At 39.9% G+C, this 15,669-nt stretch overlaps 1 protein-coding gene across 4 annotated transcripts in view; it reads left to right on the top strand.

Moving 5' to 3' along the window:
* ATG2B (autophagy related 2B) overlaps nt 1-15,669 on the top strand; it is a 74,790-nt gene that overhangs the window by 33,987 nt on the left and 25,134 nt on the right. For 3 of the 4 annotated variants that reach the window (XM_086708861.1, XM_086708858.1, XM_086708859.1), the window contains exons 17-29: nt 1,305-1,497; nt 1,776-1,918; nt 6,738-6,895; nt 7,296-7,468; nt 7,998-8,148; nt 9,138-9,337; nt 9,507-9,587; nt 10,758-10,864; nt 11,017-11,109; nt 11,674-11,744; nt 12,129-12,205; nt 12,685-12,855; nt 14,420-14,561. In XM_086708861.1, coding sequence (XP_086564987.1) covers nt 1,305-1,497; nt 1,776-1,918; nt 6,738-6,895; nt 7,296-7,468; nt 7,998-8,148; nt 9,138-9,337; nt 9,507-9,587; nt 10,758-10,864; nt 11,017-11,109; nt 11,674-11,744; nt 12,129-12,205; nt 12,685-12,855; nt 14,420-14,561 — 1,760 coding nt within the window. The remainder of the gene's footprint in view (nt 1-1,304; nt 1,498-1,775; nt 1,919-6,737; nt 6,896-7,295; nt 7,469-7,997; nt 8,149-9,137; nt 9,338-9,506; nt 9,588-10,757; nt 10,865-11,016; nt 11,110-11,673; nt 11,745-12,128; nt 12,206-12,684; nt 12,856-14,419; nt 14,562-15,669) is intronic. The other variant, XM_086708860.1, reaches the window with a different exon arrangement.

Below are 15,669 nucleotides of genomic sequence, written 5' to 3' on the forward strand. Positions count from 1 at the left end.
GCTACAGGCGAAGAGTCATGTGGCATCATTTGGTTAGTCGTCAGATGAATCTTCTAGTCCGTGATCTCTTTTTTTCAAAAAAAGTCCGTGCCAGTGTTTTACAAATCTGGGGAGCTTTTACAAGATACTGATTCATGGACTCCACCCTGAGATTTTGGGATGGAGTGTGGGCATCAGGATAGTCCAAAATTACATCAGGTGATTCTAGTGTACAGGTGGATGTCAAAAATTACTTCAGGATTTCTTAGAATTAATAAAATAATTATATTTATTATAGGCTACTGATTATTCCTTAACACACTTGTTAGTAGATATTAGAACGAGATTATTTAACTTAATGGCCTGATAGTGGGCTTTGATATGTTTGAAAGGATGTCATTTACTTCAAATAATGACTTTTTATTATATTGAAACCTGAGAATTAAAGCGGTCTTTCTTTAGCACCATTTTTACCTGCCCCCAGTATATCAGGCCTTGCAGACTCTTAGGCATGATCAGTTCGTGCCTGGTAATGAGCAGTTTACTGTATGAGTTTCCAGCATAAGAAATGGATCTACCTCAGTTAATTTGGAAGCACATTTTCTATTAGAATATCAAAATTAGGAAACATTGGTCACTGTTCGTCACTAGAGCCAACGGGGGCACCACCTACTTAGGGGAAAACCCATTATAGATGCACGACAGCTGTTTTGCTTGAGCGCGTCAGGCCTCCTCACAGCGGTGTTGAAGGGCAGACTGCAGATCCTTTACTAGTGACGAGCAGGGAGGAGGAAAGGAGGGGCTGAGGGCATCAGCTCCTTTATTCCAGGTTTGTAGCTTCCATACAACGGCAACCCTGCAAGCCTTTCATGATTGAAATTCCTGAAGGAAAGAATTACTTCATCGTTGCAGTTCTAGGTTATTCCCTTATCATCTCCTTTTCCATTTGAACAGTTTCTAGAACATAAGGTCTCTTAGGTAAGCAAGTATTCCATGATAGCAGAACCCCAGAAGCATTTGGTTTCGTGATACTAAATAGACTTCTTAGGTAAAATTCGTTGGCTCTTAGTGAAATTTACAGATCACCTTGTGTCCTCAAAAGATCAGATTTTTCTGTTAGCCGAGTATAAAATGGTAATGCCCCTGTTTTATTTACTTCTGTACTTCGAAGTTACAACACACTCCGAAGTGGTTACGTGTCAATAACTAGACTTGGTAGAGAAGCTGAATCCTATTGTCAGTGGTTTTTGTGTCAGTGTGCAGAAAAGTTAAAGCTTTGCCGTTTCCACTGAGACCTTGAGTTTTTAAATTGTCTTTGCTGTCAGAATTGTACTGAAAATAAATCCGCCAGCCATGCATTCCATTTTGGAGAGGATAGCAGCCGAGGAAGAAGAGAGTGATGGCCGCTATCAGGAAGAAGAGGAAGGAGGTGCTCATTCCCTAAAGGATGTTTGTGATCTGCGAAGACCAGCCCCATCTCCCTTTTCTTCTCGCAGAGTCATGTTTGAAAATGAGCAGGTAAAATAAAAGTGAGCAGGCAATGAAGGGATTATCCTCCATCACGTACCAATCATTTTCATTCTTTATTTTTAAAAAGTACTTTGTATACTACGCTTACTAGGTTTCTAACGCCAAGACTGAATAATACCTATTTCTTTCTTGGTTAAAAGTGATTATGTGTTTGTTTACTTGCTCACATACCAAGTCCTATGGATAGGGTGAGAAGATGCTACTCTTAATTCTAAATACGAAATGGTCATTTGATGCTTTTTTTGCACCCAACTATTCTATTTTAGATGGTGATGCCAGGAGACCCTGTGGAAATGACAGAGTTTCAGGATAAAGCGATCAGCAATTCTCACTATGTGCTGGAACTTACATTACCCAGCACTCATATAACACTACCTAATAAAAGTTTTTATGAGAAGCTGTATAATCGGTGAGTTTAAACGCATTCAGTGGAGTCTTTGGGATTGGACGTTTCTGCCTCACTGCCTCCCTGTTTCCCCACTTCCCCCTTTTCTTTCCTTGCTTTAATATTATCTACCGTCTCTGGGTACCTTGTGTGCTGTTGATTATGAAACTTAACGTTACAGTGGGCTGTTGTCATAGCAGAGTTTCCTAACCAGTGTGCCTGGTAACTCGGTTACTTGTGTGTGAAATGTTTATTTCCTCCACCGTCGTTAGCTGGCTGCTCTCTGTCACCTTACCACAGGGTACTGAGAAAATATGTCTTCTGTGTGTGCAGTGACATGAAAAGAGTTGGGAGGTCCTGGATGGAGGGCCAGCAGGTGCTAGGGTGGAGTCAGAATCCTAGAATCTTTGTGTAAGGAGCATCTTTTTTCAGAGTTTAAAAAAGCATCTTGTTAGAATTCTACACTTCAAACTTGTCAGTTTGCATGTAACAATTTAAATTAATTATAAATATCCTTAAATGTACATACCAAGCAAATACGTTGAAGTAAATGGGATTCTAGAGTTGAAATATCCTAGCCTCTGAAGACCTTCCTAGCTTACCTGGCCTCCCCAAGCTCAGTTTCCTCATCTATTAAAAAAAAAAAAAAAAAAAAGTGGGTGATACCTATACCTGTCTCAAAGCGTTGTTTAGAGGATTAGATGATACAGTATTTGGAAAGTTCTGAGAATACTGCCTAGCATATAGTAAGCACTCAGTAGTCCTCTTGTCACTGTCCTCGTTTCTATACACTGAAGGAATCTCTTCTATAGCATACCTGAAAGATGGTCTAGAAAAAGATGTTCTTAGTGTCTGTCATCACTAGCTTCCCATATGTAAACATGCTATTCTCATTTTTACTATTTTATTTTCAGAAGCGCCACCTTTGTTTCTGCTGTACATTTACTTGCTATCAGATATCCCTGGCCCTTTATTCCTTAACTGTTACTAATAATATGCTCTGGATCTCCTTATTGCCTACCCGTGACCAAGACTGTTGATCTTAGAAAATTTAAGTTCAAGAAAGATCCACCAAGTTCAGTTGTCTTGATGATGAGATAGATTCACAGGACAGTCCATTGAGATGCAGGAAGAGAATGTTCTTCTGTTTAACTTTTTAAAAAGTCTTATAAAATTTATATATTTGCTTTATAATATTCATAATGTATAAATTGAAGCATATAATTTATAGACACATCAGAAGGCTTTTACAGGTTTTTCTTTTAGCTGTTAGGGGTTTACACATGATCTAAGGTTTGGAAACCACTGATCTCTCAACCATTCTTTTATAGTTGCGAAATAACTAAGAGCTCACGGATGTGTAAGGCTGAGACAGAAAAATGAAAGATTAGTTCAAAGTCCAGCCCAGAGGTCAGAGGGCTTAGTCCATTTCTTACACTTTCTGCATTTGCTCAAGCAGGTGGCTGTTGGTTAAATTGGGAGATCAGAACAGAAATATGCATCTTAAACAAATTCAATTTATAAATCTGTTCATTTACCACATTTTAAATACAAGACCAGGTTTTTTGTTTTTTTTTTTAACATGAGTCCTTGGTTGGAGGATTTACATAAGTATAGCCCAAAAGGTTTTGTCTGCAGTTTTTAATTTCTGAACAGTTTCAAAGTAATCTGAGTGCAAAATCCTTCTTGGATTTTAAGATTTTTTCAGTCTATATACTTAAAAGTCATCTGCTAGCACAATATTTTATTAAAATCTACTTACAGCAATAAATACAGCTGGGATGAGCACATTTGAGGCCAGACACAGTGACGCTTGGTGAATACACAGAACGTCGAGCTCGCCTGGTGGGAGCAGCATTCTCCGGTGTGCTGGAGAGCAGCCCCAGGGAGCCAGCAGTCAGCATACGGGGGACATCAGTCAGCATGGCACGTGGGGCAGGTGACTGCTCCCATCGGGGTGCTAGAGAGTCTCTGTTCTTCTGAGGATGGGTTACATGGGGGGTTGCTGAAGAGCATTTCTGTCGTGCCTCACTCTGCCCACTTCTGCTGTCAGATGCCTACAGTTATGTAAATACTGAAGTGTACCCTTACCTTGTGGATCTTATAAGTCACATATCGAAGCTCTCCAGGCTGTGAATTCTTTGCTCCTTGTTTGGCTGTGAATATGTATATTTTTATTTTGAAGTTAATATCAAAGTTTTCAAATATTCTCCAGCTTAACAGAAAATGGCACAAAGAGCTTTTTTTTTTCTCCTGAATCCTTTGAGACTGAGCTGCTGGCCTGAGGCTCTCTGAGCACTTGGGTGTGTACTGCCCACAAACAAGGACATTCTTCTACATAACTGTAACTCAGCCATCAAAGTGAGAAAATTGATACTTGGCGCTACCTAGTCCTCAGACCCCATTTGAGTTTTGCTAAATGTTTCAATATTGCCCTTTTAATTATATAATTATATGTTCTGTATTATAGTGTTATGTATTCTATAATATATAACATAAAATACATATATATTATATAATATAATGTATTATATAATGTGTATTATTATATATTATATAGTATAACTTTTATTCTTATTTTTAATTTTTGTACATCTAAAAACATAACTCTGACCAGGAGTTATAACCAACTTTGCCTTAACTTCACACATTTAAGATCTTGGTTTATTCCCTCAGTGCCTGGGTCATCTGGCCCTGTTTAGACACACAGTCTCAGGTACAGGACTGTTTTTTCTATTTCAAAAGTCCTTTAGAATAGAATGTAGGGGCGCCTGGGTGGCGCAGTTGGTTAAGCGTCCGACTTCAGCCAGGTCACGATCTCGCGGTCCGTGAGTTCGAGCCCCGCGTCGGGCTCTGGGCTGATGGCTCAGAGCCTGGAGCCTGTTTCCGATTCTGTGTCTCCCTCTCTCTCTGCCCCTCCCCCGTTCATGCTCTGTCTCTCTCTGTCCCAAAAATAAATAAACGTTGAAAAAAAAATTAAAAAAAAAAAAATAAAATAAAATAAAAAATAGAATAGAATGTAAAAAAAAGAATTTTCACTAGCTTTATTGAGCATCTTATATTTTAAGCTCACAGCCACAGGACCATGGTGATATGTCCTTAAATATCTTAGGCGTCTTCTTTCTTGGTATTAGAAACATCACCCGTGTTTTGCAGTATTAATGGTACCAAGACTGTGTTTAGACCAACGTGTAAATTAAGGAAAATGTAAAGTCATATGAAACTTATCTTTACAGGTCACCTCCCAGGAACTCCAGGTTTTAGATAAAGTGATGGATTCTCTTTAACCTATGAAGATAAGAGAATAGTTGTGGGGAATAAGAGAAGAGTTATTTCCCGAGAAGATTCTTCATTTTGTTTTTTTTTTTCCCTTTTATATCTTTGTTATTTATTTACATAGGAGTTCAAAGTAAGGTCAGGGTTTAGACTCTTTCATTTCTTTGTCCTATAAGTAATATACCCAAGAGAAGCCAGCAAGCCAATGAGTACCACACAGTTTTGGGGCACAGCTGTCATTGTGTCTGGGATGAGACCTATTTCTGGCCTGTGTCACTGGTGTTCTTCACCTATGACGCTTCCCAGATGGAGAGCTTTCAGGGTGGGGATTTCAGTCTACTGAGGGTCACAGTACTCCATCCTGGTGTATACTTTCTAGGGCTGCAGAAGCTCAGGAATTGGCTCAGAACATTCCTAGACCAGTGGTTTCCCGCAGGAAGGGCCAGGGCTCCATCATGGCTTGGCACCTTAGCTGGCATTCACACTGGGCTTTACGATCAGTCTGTGCTTTTGGCAGTCCTTCCATGTGAGTCCTCAAACCCTTGGTGCCTGTTACGTGACAGTCATTGTGTGAGGCACATAGAAGGGTGCCCAAGACCTACGTCCCTCTCTCCGAGAGGCTGCAGTCTAGGAAGGGGAAGCAAGAGAATAGAGCGTTGTAGGCGCCATGATTGAGTTACATCTGTGAAGGATTTGCTGGGGGTCCAAATCGATCAGAAGGCTTCAGAGAGGATGTTGTAAAGTCTGAGTTTTCGTGGAAATGTAGAGCGTGGGTGATGAGGGTGGGGGGAGGAACAGAAGGGCATCAGAGTAGGGACAGAGATTTCTTTGAAAAAGGAGGATGTGTTGGTCGCCTGGCTTGACACGTATCAACCCGTTAGTCACCGGTCTTGACTTGGCTGCGCAGCTCGTGAGAGGGTCTCACGTTTCGCTTGCACTCTTGGTCTCCTGCACACTCCCCAATGAAGCTGCTCTTTCTGTGGGAGGGAACGCACTTATCTAGGGACGGTGAGCGATGGAGGAGAGAGCCGGACGAGATGTGGGCTGTGGCCCCAGTTCCCCTGCAGATCAGCTGTGTGGCCTGTGGGAGGCAGCGTCTCCGAGCGTGAAGTGAGGGTGATGGTTCTTCCTTGGCTGCTCCGTGGGATTGGGGGGCATCACACGAGACAGAGCGTGCTGTGTTGCAGCTTGCAGAGTGCTCTCCTGTGGGAGCAGTTTTCCCTTGTTCCTCATGGGTTTTTTAATTAACTGCCTCCTTTAAAGTGCATTTAGATGTATGCACACCACACAGGTAAAACTAGGCAGATAGCTGATGAGGTTATCTCATCGTACGGATTCCTTTCTCACGGCCCCCCACTAGCGCCATACCAGTGCTTTTTCCTTTGAAAGAACGTAATGGATGTTTAAAAAAAACAAAAAACAAAACTTTTTTTTTTGTAGGGTCTAATTTCTGTGTCACCATTTAGAAAAATTATTATTCACGTGACTTCTTAAAGGCATGTTCTGTTGTGTACCTTCAGTGGAACTACGAGTGATGTCCTTATTTTTCAACTTCTGTCTATAATAGGATCTTTAACGACTTGCTGCTCTGGGAACCAACTGCCCCTTCGCCAGTGGAGACATTTGAGAATATTTCATATGGTATTGGTCTTTCCGTAGCCAGTCAACTGATTAATACCTTCAACAAAGATAGTTGTAGTCAATTTAAATCTACAGTTCACTATGGTAATGTATTTTAAATTTGTTTGGAATTAAAATGCCTGGTTTATCAGTAAATTAGCAACCCTTTCTCAATTGGCATTAAAATATTTCTTGGCTGTTTTCTACTCGTAATGTATTTTATAATATCTTTTAGTAACTTACAGTATTTCCCCACTTTCATCTATATATTGAGAATATTATCAATGAAACGTGTTGCCTTTATAGTGCCACCATACACGTTGTCCTAAGTTCATTGGGAAAGAGAGCAATATAGTAAGTACGTTCTTATTGTGAGGCCAGATTCTTGGTAAAAAAAACAAAAGAACAAAACAGGTTGTAAGATAAGAATTGTGATAATGTTCCAGTTACTGTTTTATTTTAATAACTGTCAGAACTGTAGAATTATGACATTTGTTTCTCGCAGATGAGGAAAGTGGATCCGAGGAGGAGACGTTGCAGTATTTCTCTACCCTTGATCCCAACTATCGTTCCCGTAGGAAAAAAAAACTAGACTCTCAGAACAAGAACTCACAAAGTTTTCTCTCAGTTCTTCTGAGTGTTAATCATGGATTAATGGCAGTGTTCACAGAAGTAAAGGTGAGGATTTGCAAATGCAAAGTGTTTCAAGTGTATCTTACTTCAAATCTCCCCTGATCCATACATGCAGTCATCGAGGGAGTGGGAGGTTGTCTTGGGCCTGGGGAAGATCAGTGTTGTGAGGCACTCACTCCGCGGTGACCTGGTGACCGCAGCTTTGGGGAACGAGCTGTCACTGTAGATCAGAAGACAAGTGTTACATGGTCCTTTTGGCAAAAATGCTGGTTCTGCTCCTGCAGTGATCGCTAGAAATTTTATCTGTTACAAAGGCGGATGAAGGACAGGGATTCATTTGGCAGAAGAGGCCCCACCAGCATTTAATTATTCAGTTTTTAATACCACTGTGGTGGGTGGTTCCAGAATCAGACCAGTTTGCCACCACATGGGAGGAACTTCGAAGCTGAATCAGGAAGGAGCAACCCAAGGGTCATTCTTCCTTTTCTGCATGTAAATAATGACTTCTGTGTTTTTCTGATCTTTTTTTTTGTTGTTGTTGTTGTTTTTTGTTTTTGTTTTTTTTTTTTTTTAGCAAGATAATGGAGATCTGTTGGAGAACAAGCATGGTGAATTCTGGTTAGAGTTCAATAGTGGTTCCTTGTTTTGTGTGACAAAATACGAAGGTTTTGATGACAAGCACTACATCTGCCTTCATTCTAGCAGTTTCAGTCTTTACCACAAAGGTAGGACACGTTTCATGTGTGTGTTGTTCGCTTCTGTTTAGACCGGTTTAAATTTTATTTCACAAAATCTATTGAGAACAGAACTCTGATAATAGAAATTATTTTCCGTGGGGTGTTCTGATTCCATTGGCAAAGTGATGCTTATTGTACATTAGGAGTTGACTTCATGTTTTTTGGGGCAACAACTTTATTGAGATACAATTCATGTACTATACACTTCACCCATTTAAACTCTACATTTCATTGGCTTTTACTATTTCACAGAATTGTTGCCACCATCATCACAGTCAACTTTAGAATGTTTTAATCACCCCTAAAAGAAACTGGGTACCCCTTAGCTGTACCCCTCCCATAGCCTTCACCCTGCCCAGCACTAAATAACCTCTGATCTACTTTGTGGATTTATGTATTCTGTATGTTTATGGAATCATTCAGTATGCGGTCTTTTGTGACTGGCTTCTTTCATTTGTCGTGATGTTTCCAGGCCTCATCCAGGTGTGACGGTGTTTTATCCTTTTTCATTGCTGAATAACACTCCATTTTATGGATATACCGTACCTTATTATCCACCGATGAGTTGATAAGACTTTATGGTCGTTACTCTCTTAAACAGTATCTCCTTGTGGTAACAAATATAGAATTTACCATCCTGTGAGCACATTCCCTGTTACCTTGTGAATAGAAGATATTTGCAACATTCTTTTTTTTTTTTTTTTTCTTCTAAGTGTAGAAAACAGTACTTGGACAGTCTTAATGTTTATCAGATTTTTCTGTTTAAATTTAATTTTCCTAGCATTTCCTATTTTAATTTTTTTCTTGAGTACCGTCATTCATACCAACATTAGCAGAGACATACAGATTATTGATGTCAAGCTGGTTCTTGGTCATTATAGTCAATGGAAGTATATAGAGTTTTGTTTTGAGTTGTGAAAGTCTGAACTAATTTCAGATGATCATTTCGTTATGTCGTCATCTCGTTGTGGATGTAGGCATAGTGGATGGAGTGAGTCTTCCCACAGAAACACGACTGCCCAGTTCAACCCGCCCGCATTGGTTGGAACCAACTATTTATTCCTCTGAAGAAGATGGCCTCAGTAGAGCTGCTTCAGATGGTGTCGGAGGTGACACTTCGAATATGCTCTCTGTTGCAGTTAAAATACTGTCTGATAAATCGGAGTCCAATACAAAGGTTTGTCTTTTGTATTTTTGTACCATTATGTACTTGCCATTTCTTTGATTCCTAGCTCCAAGTGATTGCATAAAAGGCAACACATTTTTTCCCTTAGAAAAACTTTTCAAGTTTTGATTTAGAGGATTACATAGGTGGTAAATGGAGTTCTTCGTGTTGTTGTGTGTAGGAATTTCTCATTGCTGTAGGATTGAAAGGAGCCACACTCCAGCACAGGATGCTTCCTTCTGGGCTTAGCTGGCACGAACAGGTAAGAGAGTTGTTACGTGCGTATTGGTTTCCTTCTGACTTCATACTGACATGTAGTACACACACTGTGAAGTCACAGATCATAAAGGAGGAGTGCTCACTGAGTTTTCCCTGGAGTAAACACTCCCAAATAACCACCTCTCAGGTCAGGAAGTGGAATATTATCACCACTCCAGAATGAAATTGATTGTTTTTACCTTAAAGTTTGGACCCTAAATCTCCCACAGACAGAGTTATCGTGTATGTCACTTAAGGGAAGGGATTCTGTGACCCAGAATCTTAGAGCACCTAAGATGAATGGTGTATTGACTTGCACTTCTAACCCTGTATTCCTTAAGGTATATTTCAGAGTGATTTCAGAGTGATTCCCTAGGCCAGTAACATGCTTTGAGAATGCTCTAACATTCATTTAGAATGATTTTTGTAATTAATTTCCAGTGCAACAACTGTTTGATTAATGAAATACAGTTGGTTAATTTCTTTTCTATGTGAGAATTGTACAATGATTCTTGTTCATTTTCCTTAGAAAGGGGAACTTTTTCCTTTCCTCTGAAAATAATAAATTAGTTCATACTCGAAAGTTTTCAGAGAGCTTTCATAAAAGCATTTAGGGAACACAAGGAGGCTTAGAACAGTGTGGTGAGGGGAAAGAGTTGGGGTGAACGCTGAACTCGGTTGTAAGGGAGAGGTTAGTCTAACCCTATTTAGATAGAAATATGGGAGAATGGATGTCAGTAAGAGAGACTGAGACTGAGTGAGGTATAATGTAGGGAAAAATAACTTTTCCCAAAAATGGATTATGTAGAAAACCAGGTGGAGCGTAAGCAATCTTTAGCAAAATTTATTTTTTTCGAGAATTGTCCCTGGCAAAATAATGTAAAAGTATATCATACGTACTTCAGTTTCATAAGATAGGATTTTCCCAAGACTTCTGTAGCATTGCAGTTGTCAGATGGGCCTCTCTCATCATTTCAGACCCTAGTTTTGCAAATACTTTTTTGAAATGAATTTCTTCAAAATGATGATTTTCTACTTTTAGCTTTGATTTTTCCAATAAACGGTTGCTTTTTCTGTGAGATATTTTATTTTACATTGGTATTAAGGATATCCTATCAAAACTTTTTTTTTTTTTTCCTCTAAAGCAGGGCATTTAATATTTTTGTGATTATAGATTTTATACTTCTTGAATATTGCTGATGAACCTGTCCTGGGATATAATCCTCCAACTTCATTTACAACTTTTCACGTTCATCTCTGGAGCTGTGCACTTGATTATAGGTTAGTTCACAGATGGACTAAATAAAATTCTATTCAAAGTAGGTACTGAGTTTTGAAAAAATACGTAATTCAAATTAAGGTTCACGCTGCTCTTTTAAGGGAGTTTCTGTTGTTGTAGCCAACTGATGTTTTTTGTTTCTTTTCGGTATTAGGCCTCTTTATTTGCCGATCCGATCTCTTCTCACTGTGGAAACATTCAGTGTATCGAGTAGTGTGGCCTTGGATAAATCATCATCTACACTCAGGTGTCTATGTGAACTTTGCTGACTACTAAATTCAGCTGGTCCAAACATGCTGACTGATACTTAGCTAAACTCGATTCAAGTCCCAATCTTTTGTTAAAACCAGCATTCTTTTACTCATAGTCCTGTCTCTCTGTCCAGGTTTTCAACTTTGAGATTTCAGATGATTTGTCCCATCTCTTCTATTTATCACTGTTTTTTATTTTTAGGGAGGAAATGAATTCTTGAGATTGGTAGTTTACTTCTTAAAGCAGAATATAAACTTCCCATATGACCTAATACACTTTATTTTCATAATTTAGGTCTTGTGAATTTGGGCATCTATTAAAACATGCTGAAAATTTACAATTTGAGCAGATGATTCAGTCTTACTCTTTACACAAATTAAGTATTTCTAGCACTCAGAAGCAGTGAGTTTTAAAGAAATGTCAGATGACACTTGTAAGAAACTGTAGATGACTTTGATGACTTGTGTATCAGAAGAACGATACACCTAAGTGTGCCGTGATCACGTGTTAGGTATTCCAAGTTAAGTGCTTAGAGGTTGATTTTATCTTTTTTCCTCAGAATAATCTTGGATGAAGCTGCTTTGCATCTGTCTGACAAGTGTAATACTGTTACTATAAATCTGAACAGAGGTAAGAGTTGAAAAACAAAATCTGGGGTTAGATGAATGCTCTTTATTTTTTGTACATGAATATTTTAAAGCATTTGAACTCTGAAATGATGCCATTGAACTAAGGATCTTGTTAAATACCAGTTTGAAGTTGTAATGTCCTTAGAATGTCAGTTAAGTGCATCAAGTTATATGTACTCTTTACTTAGTAAAAGATTAATTTTGTTTCTAAATAAAGGGAATTGTAGGACTTTTAAAGGATGAAACTATATTTCCATTGCATTTTAAATATTTTTAGCACCAACTGCCATGAATTTTAAAGAGATGCTAGTTTTAATACATGTTGGTTGGATCAGCATTTTTTGAAAGCTTTGCTCAGATATTTTGTTAATTTAAAAAATTTTAGATTATGTTCGTGTGATGGATATGGGGCTTTTGGAATTAACCATAACTGCAGTGAAATCTGATTCTGATGGAGAGCAAGTAAGTTATTAAAATAAATGGAAATTTTTATCTAAGTCCTTTTTATAGGAGAGACTAAAAAGAAGTATTGAATTTACTGTAAAAATTGTTTTGGTTGGAAGTAGATAAAATGTTTTAAAATTGGGATTTAGTCATTATAAATACACATTTCCTGTGGCAAGAATAATTATATTCTACTTTTTTTGATGTAAACCTATGCAACAAAAGAAATTCTTATCTCGTTTGGAAAACGTTTTCTTAAATTTTTTTTTTTTTTAAGTTTATTTATTTTTGAGAAAGAGCATAAGCTCGAGCAGGGATGGGGCAGAGAGAGAGGGAGAGAGAGAATCCCAAGCAGGCTCTGTGCTATGCGGGACTCGAACTCACAAACCGTCAGCTCATGACCTGAACTGAAACCCAAGAGTTGGACGCTCAACTGATTGAGCCACCCAGGCGCCCCTGGAAAATGTTTTCATCCATTTTCCCTTGTGTGCGCCCAGACTGAGCCGCGCTTTGAGCTACACTGTTCGAGTGACATTGTCCATATCAGAACATGCTCGGACTCTTGTGCTGCGTTAATGAATCTCATTCAGTACATCGCAAGCTATGGGGACTTACATGCGGCTAACAAGGCGGAGACGGAGCCTGGAGCCCCTGAAAGAAAGACAAAGGTACAGCCAGCGGTATCGTGCATTACAACTAACTCACCCTGACCCGTTGCAGCCACACGAGTGACAGGTGTAGTCAGTGAGGTCTTCGTGACCGTCACGAGGTAGAAAAGAAACTTTGAAAAATCCTCTATTATTTACCGTCAGAGTGATGAGGTCTGGAAAGGTGGTTCCAGGGGCCTTTTTGGAAAACCGTTCTGCTGTCTGATATTCTTTGTTTCAAAACCTTAATCTTCTCGGCCAACATAATACTTTTTTCCAGACTTGAGTTATTTTCATCTCACCTCCAGGAAGAAAGAAAACATTTAGCATGTAAGAGCTTGCGATGTGCAAGTCGTGTGTAAAACTGCTTCTGAGAGGGGGAGATGCAGGTGTTCATATTGTTTCCAGAGGCCTCTGTTCTCCTTCATGTTTGTTACGTGGGATTCTGTTCAGTTTTCAGTCTATGTTCTCCTGTGTGATTTCCCTTAACCCAGTGTGACAGGGTAAAGATTATCACCTCTGTTTCATAGGTGAATAAATTAAAACCCAGAGAATTAGGTGATTCGCCCAAACTAGCAGCCAAAATGGCAACAAGATTCAGGTATTTGGATTTCCGGTTCAGTGCTTTCTTATGCCCCCGTACATTACCTCTCTGTCCTCGCTCATGTCTAGAGTGAACAGTGTCGAGTGTGTTTAGCATTTTTAAGTGTTCAGTGTTTTCTCATTCTTTTTCATGGTCTGGTCTGTGAACAGAATTCTGTCTCTTTGGTGATGGAGCCTCTAGTAAGGGCCTGATGGACCTTGCATTCTTTTGTTCAGGGGATGCTTCTACCCTTCATTTGTGTTACACTTCTGTTTTTGACTCCTTGCTCCTGCTATATTCCCACCGATAAGAAGGTGATTCGTGACACTCCCTCTCTACTGTTTATTCTCTTTTTAAAAACATTCTCCGGTTTACTTAAAGTTACTTTAAATTATCCCTTTCAAATGAGATCTTTCCAGTTCAGAGTCCTGCTCCCATTTGAAAAGCGTGATCTGGATGTAATGAATGCACAGTTCACTGACCAAAATGGTTAAGCTCCCTGCTGGGGAGATGAGCCCCCAGAATCCCCATTCAGTAGGTTTCCCCTCCTGTGTGCCCCCTGCGGTCCTTGGACAGATGTCCATTCATCCCAAGACCTGAGGCTCTGATCTGCAGCGGCTTTTGGTGTCAAAGGGGCGAGCCTTGTTGTAGCTGCCAGATCTGAGCAGATCTAACTCTGCAGAGAGACTCCCTCTCCCCCAGCCTCACTGCAGTATTTTTATCCTGTCTCTTCTAATGTGCTGTCTCTTCACGACCCCAGTTCACTGTGCTGGCTGGGACGTGATGGCGTATTTATTTCTGTTTGCCAGTAGTTGTCAGGGTGATGGTGATGATGCTAAAAACGTAAGACGTAAGCGCTGCCGAGCAGAATGTGGAACACTGCCTGCGTTCCTGCTTCCGGTGTGTTTGTAAAATGTAGTGTATTTCCGGGACAAAATCATGCTAAGTCATTTGCTTCTTAGAGCATTTTCGGTTATTTTTAATTAGGCTTTTTGGCTGTAGGTAGATTCTGGTGGCCGCTCATCCTCACGAGGCCCAGTACTTCCAGAAGCAGATCAACAGATGCTACGGGATTTGATGAGTGATGCTATGGAGGAGCTTGACCTGCAGCAGGCCACTGCGTCTGCACAAGGCCAGTCTAACGGTAGGATGGGCCCGGCCTTCTTCCCCCGGGAGCTTCGGGGCCGTAGTTGAGCCTTACGTTATTTGTACGCATATACATTCTTCAGCAAGTAACTTAGTAACGAAAAGACAAGTCTGAGTTTGGGTGGATATTTATTAGTCAATCAGCTTGTGTTTATCGAGTGTCTAGTAGATAAACGACACTGGCCGGGGTGTTGTGGGGGACACAGATTAAACGGAAAACGGAGCTTATCTTTTCTGTTGGCATAGAGTTTCATAAAACAGATCGGCACTAAATCAAACTGATGCTCTTACTTAGAACGATTGAGAAACGACATGAGAAAGAGCTTCAGAAAGTGTCACCATCCCCCAACTGCTGTTCAGGAGGGATGGGAACCATCTCATTAGACTTCAATGCAAGTGACATGAATTGGCTTTTCAAGAGTGGATAGGGTTTAGGTATGTGGAAGGGACAGGAGGTAATCTTGGCAGGATCATGAACGTTGACAGAGGCACGGAAGCATGCACAAGCCTTAATTATCTCACAGCCCAGGCGGTTACTGGAGCGCAAGCTCCCTTCTCATTGAAAAGAATTGGCCAGTAAAGGTGGAGAGGCGGGGAGGAACCAGCCGGTGAGAGAGCCTTGATAGCCAGACTGAAGCATCTAAATACTTTGAAGCATCCATCTAAAAAGTGTTTGTTTTCTAATTGGATGAACGTAGTCATTTCTACATATTCTAAAATCTTAATTTTAAAAGATTATCTCCTGGTGTTAGAAAAGTTTAGCGTTAAATGTTGCTTTGGTTCTAATTTAGAATAAATTAGAACTCAGGAAACAAACAGGAACTTTTAGCTTCCTGTGTGTGCTACATTATCTGTAATAAACATTAGCAGCTAACCTCCTTATGTGGGAAAGAATATTTCACGAATATTTACTGGACAGCTTCAGTATTCTGGTGCACCAGGCACTTACAAGGGATGAGTAACTTAGAAGAATTTAAAATCTGGTCTGGGAGCCTCTTGAGGCTAAAATGGCACTTTCTCCATCTTCGCGTTCTCCATCCATCCAGTGGTTGGAATGACTGAATGGAGAAAGACACGTGGGAGAAATGCATAAAAACGTACGTTCA

Source organism: Puma concolor, chromosome B3 (genome assembly GCF_028749965.1).
Source record: "Puma concolor isolate L17-30 chromosome B3, mPumCon1.1.hap2, whole genome shotgun sequence".
Lineage (NCBI taxonomy): Eukaryota > Metazoa > Chordata > Mammalia > Carnivora > Felidae > Puma > Puma concolor.